The 11,022-nt window shown below is 44.4% G+C and overlaps 1 protein-coding gene across 8 annotated transcripts in view; it reads left to right on the top strand.

Moving 5' to 3' along the window:
- Nucleotides 1-263: 263 nt before the first annotated feature.
- The window catches only part of LOC111856370 (lysosomal-trafficking regulator), a 58,587-nt gene continuing 47,828 nt past the window's right edge, over nt 264-11,022 (top strand). For 3 of the 8 annotated variants that reach the window (XM_023836276.2, XM_023836279.2, XM_023836275.2), the window contains exons 1-2: nt 264-485; nt 3,016-3,124. In XM_023836276.2, the coding sequence (XP_023692044.2) occupies nt 3,090-3,124 (35 nt within the window). In that variant the 5' untranslated portion in view covers nt 264-485; nt 3,016-3,089. Of the gene's footprint in view, nt 486-3,015; nt 3,125-9,780; nt 9,793-10,101; nt 10,383-11,022 lie in introns of those variants that run through there. The other 5 variants (XM_023836280.2, XM_023836282.2, XM_023836278.2 and 2 more) reach the window with 3 other exon arrangements.

Here is an 11,022-nt window from a genome sequence, read left to right as displayed (position 1 = left end):
GAATCAGAATGATTTTGTACATGAACATGAAATGTGTACTCACAAAAAGGGCATGTTTGTAATATAGCGAAACAAACTGTACTGTATAAAGATGCTACGGATTTGTTTTGGTAAAGATTCGCTGTCCTTAATTTATAAATGTAATCGACATAGATGTACTTTATATAATCAGTTAAATGAAATGATTGATATGCGGATTAGCCCTTCCAGTCAATTGGATGTAACATGCGTAGGTTGTGGGCGGGACTTCCTGTCGTCTTGAATTTTGTGTCAGTTTCACTCTGGCGGATTAATGCCCCGGTGTCTCCCTAGCCTGCAAACGGAGCTGTCGGTGCATCAAAGTCCATGTTTTAAAATCAGCGATACCTTTTCAGTAGTTTGAAATGCACAGAGTGTTAACGTGAATCTGGGGAACGGATGAAAAACGCAACTTGAAACAATTAAGGTCATTTCTGGTGGTATAACTTGTCAAGCTGTCTGGACAGGTAACTATATGCATTTACCTTATTATTGGAATGGTGGTGTTTGCCTTGCTTGCCACTCTCCGTGATTTTAGCTGGCTGTCAATAACCACGTTTTATTGTGCTTGTTAAAATGCTGCAGCGCAGGCAAAACTTCAGCTGTCGTAGGAAGTCTATGCGATTTCGGCGTGTCTGAGCCGGCACACTGGGGGGTGGGTATTATTTGTTAAATTTTGGACATAAGAACATAAGAAATTTACAAACGAGAGGAGGCCATTCGGCCCATCAAGCTCATTTGGGGAGAACTTAACTAATAGCTCAGAGTTGTTAAAATCTGATCTAGCTCTGATTTAAAGGAACCCATGGTTTTAGCTTCCACTACACTAGTAGGAAGACTATTCCATACTCTTAACTACACGCTGTGTAAAAAAGTGCTTCCTCAAATTTGTTTTAAAATGTTCTCCCGCTAATTTCCACTTATGGCCACGAGTTCTAGTATTTAGACTAATATTGAAATAGTCATTTGGCTGAACAGCATCCAGACCCGTTAGAATCTTACATGTGGGTGTACGATCGATGCTTTATCGGGATAACAAACCGCCTTACAAGGATGGGTATCACTGAACACATGGGACCTCCTAGAGTAACTTAAGCTAGTTAATGACATAAACTAACACTTTCATTACAGCATGGTTTACTGAGCATCGCACCCGGTTATATACCCACTTTGTAACTGTTCTCGCTTTTATCGTCGCCGAAACAGTCCTACTGTACTCCTTCATTCGTAATCCAGCTTGCGATCGGTAGGACGTGCTTGTGGGGCTCTTGGGCACATGGTGAGCCGTCGGTTCCTCCCTGCTTATTGGCGTCCATCGTGTGCTGGGATAAATGCGGGGGCCGCAGGTCTCAGGACCGATCCACCGTTCGGTGCCTCATCGCATGGTAGCGCTAATGGTACTGGGGGGGGGACTACAGTATATTGAAAACCTTCAAGGAATGGTTAAATGCATTATGTGATGAAGTCACAGATCTCGTGGTATTATTATGGTTTTATTACTGTTGTGTTTATTGTGCTTCCAAATGGCCACCTTCTCTTGCTGGGTAATAATGGATAGCTACATAAAGAGAGTATATAAATATATGCAGCGCACTTTGCTTTTTCAAATGGTACTTTATGTAAAAGCTGAGAAGGGGTTTTATTTGGGCGTTTCAGCTCCTGTAGTGAGCCTGACTAAGTTTTATACTCACCCTGTGTATAACGTGCCCATGACAGTTTTAGTACTTTGTCGAAACACACGTGCAGCAGTCCTTGTGGTCCTTAATTTAGATTTTTTTGGGATTTGACCCTTGAACCCTGTCAAGGGTGATAGTGTGTAGACCAACACTTTACCTGAATCAGGCCAAATATACAAATTATTTCTTCTGACTGAACTCAAGCAAAAGGTTCATGTGATGCTGTGAGTGACAACAGAACATTTGATCAAACATCTTCAGCTCTAGCATGACATTGTTTTAGTGATTCAGGAGCAAAATGTGAGAACTGTGTGGTACTGAGAGGCTCAGTTCTGTTACCAAACACACCCCCTGGGTTTGGGGGGGACTTTTCTTTAGGTATTACCGTTTTCTCTCAAAGTCCAAAGACATGCAGCGAGGCTAATAAGTGTCTCTAAATCACCCATATCATGCGGGTGCCCTCTTTCTGGACTGGCATTCATCCATGAAGCTCTGCCTTGTACCATGTGATTCCTGCCCTGTGACTCTTTACTGGATAAAAACATGAAAATAAGACAGATGTATGGCCTTACAGTATTACATGGCTTCTGGGACAGCACATTTTTGTAGTTCCAAAACCACAGTATAAGTAAAATATATGGGAGTGCCTTATAGAGTGAGATGAATCCATTTTTTTGCTTCCATCTGAAGTATTTTTAGCTTTCTGGAGGTTGAGGGAATCAGTAACTTAAGCTGAGTTCTGTCAAACTCACTGCCAGAAACTCTCCGTTGCAAAGTCCTGTTTGAGGTTCTGTTATATTGGGTTTCTTTTACTGCAAAATATCTGTCACGGCCAATCAAGTCCTTCTGGAGGATTCACCTGCAGTGTGAACTGAATGAGGATGTTGCACCAGGCAGCTGGGAATGAAGAGCCTTCTGCTTTGATTTCCCATGGAATGTGAAGTCCATCTTAACCAAATAAAGGAATTGCACAGCTGTCTTTCCAACTATGGAACAAAACGGTAGTAGCTTTATACATCTTATTAAAATTAAAAGCTGTGGTTAGATGAGCTGGTATCCCTAAATTTCTCCTAGTGCGTGAGTGTGTGTCCTTTGATGGACTGATATCACTTCCAGGGTGTCTCCTACCTTGTACCCTGTGCTGCCTGGGGTGTGGTCCAAGCTGACTGTAACCCTGTACTGGGTAGGTGCTTATGGGGGCTGCATTTTTTTACGTTTGACTTTGTTTTGTGCAAATAAATATGATTCAACATGAGAAGTTCAAGTAAGAAAGGATGCTTGAGGTAGTGCTTGATGAAATCCTGCCTTTTCTGTCCCCCAGCACTGCTAATACCTGAATCTCATCCCTATCTGTCCCCCAATGCTAATGGTGAAGTGCTGGACGGGAGTTTACTCATGGACGCGTATCCCTCGGTCCGAGCCCTTATCAGGTTTGAGCTTGCAAACACCGCATCCGTTTTCAGCAGTACACACCGTAGGACTGGCAGATGGGATCTGCATATGCAAACGGTTCCGGTTCTACACTCAGCAGAAAGCAAAGTGTCACATAATTTACCTTGGGTTCCCTGCAACCGGATCACGATGATAATCCTATTACACAAGTCTGAATTGATAAGGGCCAGTGATTTTGAGTAAGCAGCCAGTATATTTGCTGACTAGGTGCAAAAGATTACAGACACTAAGTGGCCAGATTATTAGCTACACCTGCTTGCTAATGTAAACAGATTGTTCCTCAAAACAGCAAATCCTGCAGCTGTAACTGAATACAGACACTGCGGACAAGTTCAAGAGGTTTACTTGCTGTTTGATTAAGCATTATAGTGGCTTAGATTCCTGATCTGAACAGATTAGAATTTAGTGTGAAGAATGAACGCACAATTCATCTACACTTGAACTGGTGCTGGTATCCACAGGAGCTCCTACCTGATACTAGGTAGGTGTACCTGATAAAGTGGCCACTGACTCTAGATATATGTCTGACCTAGAGGCTATGGAACATCGATGTGTATGTGAATCCCTGTGATTGAGTATGAGCCCTGTGATTGGCCGGCATCCTGTGTATGTCCCCGCCTTAAACACTGCGCTTCCCGGGATTGGCTCCAGGATCACATAACCCCGCCTTTATGAAGCAGTTATGGATAATGGATGTCGGAGTTTTATTTAAATCCTTGTCTTGACTGTTCATTAGCAGGTTATAATCTGTTTATTTCTGCCACTGTGAGCCTCGCATTAATAATAATTACCAGAAGAATTTTATGAAGTTGCTATAAACTGACAATGAAGGACAATTATTTAGAAACCATATTGAGCTCCTGACGCGAATATCCATTAGTGCTTGAGGGCCTCTCTGTTGTTAGTTTTAATAGTCAAGCTAGGAAGCCCCACGTTGGCAGCAGTCATCTACAGAGCTCTCCTGTGATTGGTGGTCACTCCAGGAGTGTTTGCAGCAGGTGTATCTTATGGGCAGCAGCTCATCCCTCTTCCTCCCAAGTTCTATGTGCAACAACAGCATTGCTTCCTCATTTCTTTTGCTTCCTCCCCCAGCCCCCGGTTGATCTTGTTTGCTCCTGTGTTACTTAGCTGATTTACATTTCTGAATTTTTAATTTCTCCTTTTTGCCCATTGTTGGGGGCCAGTGCCCTGGGCACGGCAGGCCTTACACATTCTAGCGTCGGCTCCACATCACACTGGCCTGATCGGACAGGCCTTGCCCTATTGATTGATGCACAAATGGATTACTTTACATTTCAAGTTCCAAACTTCCACAGCCTTTGTTGGCCTTAACCTGCTTCCTGTTCAGTTCAGCTTTTGCGACATTTCGTGACAGATCTCACACATTGACCCCTTTTTACCGATACCTTGTTTTTACTTGGCTAACCGCAAGCTCCAGTGAGTCAGTGCCGCTGGTCTCATAGTGCCATCACACAGGAACACGCAGTTACACAGTTGTCTCTGCCTGGAAGGAACAATGACCTTCTTGGCCATTGCGGTTATGTAACGGTTTCCTTTTCGTTATGATTACGGCTTTTTTAATCGGATATTCGTGCAGCATTGCATTACGGTCACTGTCATCATTCATGGGAAAAGAGCCTCCCATCTAAAGACAGCGTTTTCATATGCTGCAGCAGAGAATCTTCTGCAGCTCAGGATAGATGATGGCGTCTTTACGGATTGTGAGGAGATGCAGTCAGATTGTTTTGGATCTAACCTCTTGCCTGTTCCTGTAGTCGTCCTTGTTCTCCTAGTCTTGTTTATGGCAGACCTTGCTTACCTCAGTCTAACAGCATTTTGCTCTTTCCCTGTTATTACTCCATAGACCAGTGGTAATCAAACTTTTTGACAAAGCAAACTAGGACTTATATATTTGTTTTTACCCCCCCACACACACAGTGGCCCCAAATACATTTGACTTTACAGCTCAATAGGAACTCTGTGCTTGTTTTCTTGCGCACAGCTTATCAAAGTCTGGGGAAAATTCTATTTTTAATATTTCTAAAGGTTGCAGTTTCAAAATAGGTCTGCACCCACCTCAAGCCCCCACAGAGTTCTCTCTTTTTTTCCCCTCACCTGCACCCCCATGTAATTCCTGAATGCACCCCCACACTTTGCATACCTCTGCCATAGACGCTTATACTTCAGCTGCCTTATTGCCCTATGGTGCAGAAATTCAAAGTAGTGCCTGCTTCAAGATCAAAATGAGGCCGGCTGCTTCTATTTACAAAGAAAGGCTTCGGAGTAGAAATCAAGTCTTTGACACAGAAGGAACCAAAGTGTTTTGTGAAGCTGAAACGTCAAGGTGTAAGCGGTGTAAGGACACACAACCCTTATCGATAGGCTTCTGTTGGCATGATGCAGTCGGTTCTGCTTTGTGGCTGGAATACAGTAGTTAAGGGGGATGACCTTATATTCTAGGCAGAAGAAAATGACCCTTGCAGGGGGATTTTATTAGTAAGAGAATGCGTCCTGAGCGCTGTGTGGATGGTGAATCATGCCTTTCGCTTTTCTCTGTACAATCCTGTATGTTCTCCCAGTTTGTCCCTGCTTCCGTGTGACTTGTCATGGGAGTTCGGGGCCATGTGGCTCCCAACAGGAAGGGGGTCGGTCATGAGGTTGGTGATGGTCATGCATGTTGTCACACTTCCCCTCGGGCCTCTCGCTACCACCCCCCCCCCCCCCCCCCCCATCGTAAATGTGGTGCAGCAGTGAGCCTGGTTATTGCTTATAGAGCAACAGTCAGTTTCAAAACCCGGTGGGATCAAATAATTTATACCAGGTGTCGTATAGGTCATGTACACGTTTGTACTTGGAGGTGAGGAAAACACTGTATGCCCCACATTACAAAGCCCTCAGGCCCTTAAACACATTTTTATATATTGTTGATCTTTTAATTCTATTAGGCAAATGTTTCTTCCAGTAAGTACTTTGCAATCAGAGGCAGTTATAGACATCTTTTTTTTTTTAAGAAAGCCAATGTAAAGCACCTTATTTAGAATCCTATAACTTGTGTGGTAATGATTTATTGTTGTCTGTGTGTCTTTAGTTTTTACTTTCCCTTGTTGCTGTCCCTCTGTCTGTCCCCCTGCCTGCCTGCCTGCCTGCCTGTCTGTCTGTCCCCCTGCCTGCCTGCCTGCCTGTCTGTCTGTCGGTTCCCCTGCCTGTCTGTCTGTCTGTTCCCCTGCCTGTCTGTCTGTCTGTTCCCCTGCCTGCCTGCCTGTCTGTCTGTTCCCCTGCCTGCCTGTCTGTCTGTTCCCCTGCCTGCCTGTCTGTCTGTTCCCCTGCCTGCCTGTCTGTCTGTCTGTCCCCCTGCCTGTCTGTCTGTCCCCCTGCCTGCCTGTCTGTCTGTCCCCCTGCCTGTCTGTCTGTCCCCCTGCCTGCCTGTCTGTCTGTCCCCCTGCCTGTCTGTCATTAACCTTTATGTGTAACCTACCTTTCACTATGAAAATAGCCCTAGCTTTTTGCAGTGTTTGAAAATTCAATTAACTACATAAGTGCGTGGCAACCATGCAAATGGTGGTCATTTGTTTGGTCAGAAGGAAAGAATTGGGGGTTCAGTGTTAAAGATTATAGGACAATACTGAAGGGGATGCAGTGACAGCAGTGTTTCCCCTACGTTTACAACTTTTGGGGGGGGGGGGGGCAGATGGACACCGACAGGATTCATGGTGTTCATGTGTTTCTTTTAATGACAGCAGTCAATATAACAACTGAACTAAACATCAGAACATTTCTGCTACTCGCAGGAGAGCGAGTGGTGCCGTCTTCACCACCCTGGGAGCGTTTAAAAAAACACAGACATTTTTGTCTGCTTTCCAGGTGGTTGACGCAACGTATTTTCCGACGTGGGCTCTCTGTCCGCTGGTGGCAGTCTGCTCACAAGTTCTGCATCGGGGCGGAACTCCGTCATGCGCGATACAGAGAGCAGAGGAGAATTGTAAACGCGCGACTGTGTAGAAAGAAAAATAAGTTGTAAGACCCTAATAAGATAAATAACATAAGGCTATTTAGTTTGTTTAATAAAAGGACAATGTATAGAGCTAAAAGGACAACTTCTGTTGTGATCTGGCGCTATATAGAGAATAAAATTAAATAAAATTAACTTGACCTTCAAGGGGGGGCGGGAGGTGCCGTTGGGGGGACGGGGTGCCCCCTTAATATAATGGTAGGAGAAACACTGGACAGGGCTGCTTTGGCACCTGCATTGATAAAATAGCATAAAACAGCATCGGTGATGTAAGTAGAGAAGCCAGCAGAACTACTGAAGTCTGATGGACCTCCGTACAGACACAGGATAGCTGGAACAGAACCTAGGAACCCACAGCAGGACTCATCCCTCCAGGATCCAAGCTGAATCCAGTCATGCCAGCGAATGCTGATCCTCAAAGGCCCTGTTTTCCAGGCAGTTCCACGCTGCTGCCTGGTACTAACCCAGAATGTTCAGCTTTTTTCCTCATCAAGTTTAATCCACCTCTTTCCTCTGTTGACCCTGTTGCCCCCCAGGTCCAGAGTTTTTTTGGCCTTGTCGTCGTTGAGCAATACTGCTGTAATCGACAGATAAGACCTGCTCAAGGTCTGCATTTCATTGTCTAAGGTGAAGAAAGTCAGGCCCTGATTTTTCTGTCTGTCCTGTGCCCCCGTGTTTGATGCCAGATCAACAAACCTCAATGATGGCTCAGAGAAGGCGTGCATTGTGCCTGTTTCGGGTCATGAGGCTGCGGATGCTCTCGTGGTATGTTCCCAGCCCTGGGCCTTAAGCATTTCTGGGAAGCATCGTGCCCCAACGACGATTTTTTTGCTGAAAAGTCAAGGAGAGCAAAACTCAATGACTGGATACTTTGAAAAAACTACAGAATAAACAAGAATAAAATCTGTTCGATGTGGATCTGCCCGCAACCCAGACCAGGATAAGGGGTTGCCAGGTGGTTGGGTCCCTGTATTTGCATCTCTGCAGGACTATAATCCCATGCCATGGTGACCTGCGAAGACAGTTATTGATGCCAAACTGTCTTCCTGGCCCCTCATCAGCAGCTGAAATAACAAATGTGGACACCGTTCTCAGGGTCTCTCGCTGTGACCCCAGGATCCTGTCAGTCGGCATGTAGCCTGGGAAGCAGGAGGTCAGTTTTAGGTAATCAATCTTGCAGGGCATGTCAGCCAACAGAAAACGGGCTTGACTGAACTCCTCCTGCCTCTGGCCTCACGGTTTGATAAATTATGTGGGTTAGCCTTCATTTTTTTTGTCACGTGTCAGTTTTGTTTACTTACAAATGCTTTATTAGCTCAGTGTTCGGTTTCCCTGATGTGGCTCTTACAGTATGTCTGGATTATTCGGTGTCTTGAACCAGCTAGGCACTAACTCAGGGCTGGATGTCAGAGCTGGATGTACTTTTCCAGAGTACTTTTTACTTGGGCCCCCCTACCAAGACATTGATGATCAGTTACATTCCTCCACAATGCAGGTAATTCGGGGCCCTGGCCCACTGCCTCTTATGCCTGTAGCTAAAGCTGGCTTTGCATGTGTGTATTCATGCTTGCGTGAATGTGCGTGCGCACGTGTGCATTTGTGTATGCATGTATACATATTTTTTCTTTTTCATGTCTTTGTCTGGACCCCCTTGTACTGATCAGGACCTAAGCAGGTGCCTAGTTTACTTAGATCCAGCAGTTGTTATGCAAGCTACTTATTGAGGCTATTATACTGTTAGAAATAAAGTACCAGTTTGTGCCTTTAAGGGTACAGTTACTGTCACTGGGGCTGTCCCCTCAAGGGTCTGCCAATTGCACCCTTAGATGTAGGTAAATGACTCTGAGGATGTGCGTTAATGTTGTTTTGTACCTTGGGGTACAAAACTGTACCAGGGCTGTACCCTTTTTTCTAGCAGCTCACTGTCAAGCGTTGGTGACCACTAGTCTAGAAGTTAGCATTGTGATATCTTAAACCAAATAGGCCCTAACACCCTAAGCTTAGAAGCTATCTTCATGATATCTTAAACCTGCTAGATGCTAGCTTGGAAGCTATTATCGTGATATCTTAGACCAGCTAGGCGCTAGCACCCTTAGCTTCAAAGCTATCATTGTGATATCTTAAACCAGCTAGGCGCTAGCACCCTTAGCTTAGAAGCTATCTTCATGATATCTTAAACCTGCTAGGTGCTAGCTTGGAAGCTATTATCGTGATATCTTAGACCAGCTAGGCGCTAGCACCCTTAGCTTCAAAGCTATCATTGTGATATCTTAAACCAGCTAGGCGCTAGCACCCTTAGCTTAGAAGCTATCTTCATGATATCTTAAACCTGCTAGGTGCTAGCTTGGAAGCTATTATCGTGATATCTTAAACCAGCTAGGCACCAGCACCCTTAGCTTAGAAGCTATCATCATGATATCTTAGACCAGCTAGGCGCTAGCACCCTTAGCTTAGAAGCTATCATCGTGATATCTTAAACCAGCTAAGCGCCAGTCTCCCATCACCTAGAAGTTATCACTTCTCAGGTTCTATCGTCCCTCTCCAGGTCTCTTCTTGATGTCCAGTGTGTCTCCTGCGTGTCAGCCACCGCCACAGTCTTCACCAGAGCCCATGGTCTGAGAATGCTCTGAAGCTTGGGTTAGTCTCTTTGATAGTTTCTTGAGATTACGGTGGGTTCCTCTCGCCTACTTCTCTAGAATGATGCTTTCAGTTCCTCGCCTTTCATTGTTGCTCTCATTTCAGTGTTGTTTATATGGTTTTAACGACATCCTGTAAAGCGTGAAAGTGTGAGCCGGTGGGTGAGTGCAGGCGCATTTTAAATGCAGCAATGAAGTAACATTTGCTGCTTGTGGTACATTTTTCATTTTTGTGTCACAATGGCTGATTAATTGACATTTAATGTGCAAACCAAGCATAGAAATATGTGAAATGATGCAGTCATTTAGGGTTAATTTTGACAGTTGCTTGTAGGGGTGTCTAACATAGCGTGGAGCCAGGTTTACTGAATGATCAGTCTCATATGTCTGCCATATGATACTGCTGTGCCATAACACACTTCCACAGGAGAAGGAGTCTGCAGTCCCAGTGATTATCAGCTTTCTGCTTAACCCTGTTCCTTATTTGACTGGCTCAGATTTGTTGTGTCTGTGACGATTCACAACTGGAACTGCAACTTACTCAGCTGCATCGCCTTCAGAACAAATGCGTGAGCAGTGTTGCGTGTGGAGGTGGGTAGCTGGATGTGAGTTATGACAACATGTTCTGTGGCTGTGTAATTTGCACGTGTGTGTGTGTGTGTGTGTGTGTGTGTGTGTGTCATGTGCTGAAATATTCCCAGCAAATTGAAACATATGCGCAAGTCACTTTACAGAATGAGCAACACAACAATTTGGATTCCAGTTTGAAATATATTTATTTAGAGGTGCAATGTTGTTAAATATATTCAGTTCTTGTGGTACAAGAAAGAGACTGTCGGTGTGACATTGTGATGAAAAGGCTTTAATGAGAACATGTGTTATGTTCTCGTGAGGTTTCTTTAATGTAGTTCATCACTCTTTGAATATGATAGCATGAAAAACAACATTTTCTTATTACTGTTTAAACATAATTGTATGGATTTAATTAATGTGTCCCTATATTTGTATCCAAACATGTCATCTGAATTCTATTATTAGACGTTTTGAGTGTTGATCTGGTCATGTGACTTCAGCTGTAAAAGGTACAGCTTGGAGTTGGAACAGAGCCCGTACATAAGAACATAAGAACATAAGAAATTTACAAACGAGAGGAGGCCATTCGGCCCATCAAGCTCGTTTGGGGAGAACTTAGCTAATAGCTCAGAGTTGTTAAAATCTTATCTAGCTCTGA

This window comes from Paramormyrops kingsleyae, chromosome 20 (genome assembly GCF_048594095.1).
Source record: "Paramormyrops kingsleyae isolate MSU_618 chromosome 20, PKINGS_0.4, whole genome shotgun sequence".
Taxonomy (NCBI): Eukaryota; Metazoa; Chordata; class Actinopteri; order Osteoglossiformes; family Mormyridae; genus Paramormyrops; species Paramormyrops kingsleyae.
The sequence above is the reverse complement of the archived record's forward strand: the minus strand, read 5'-3'. Positions and strand labels throughout refer to the sequence as shown.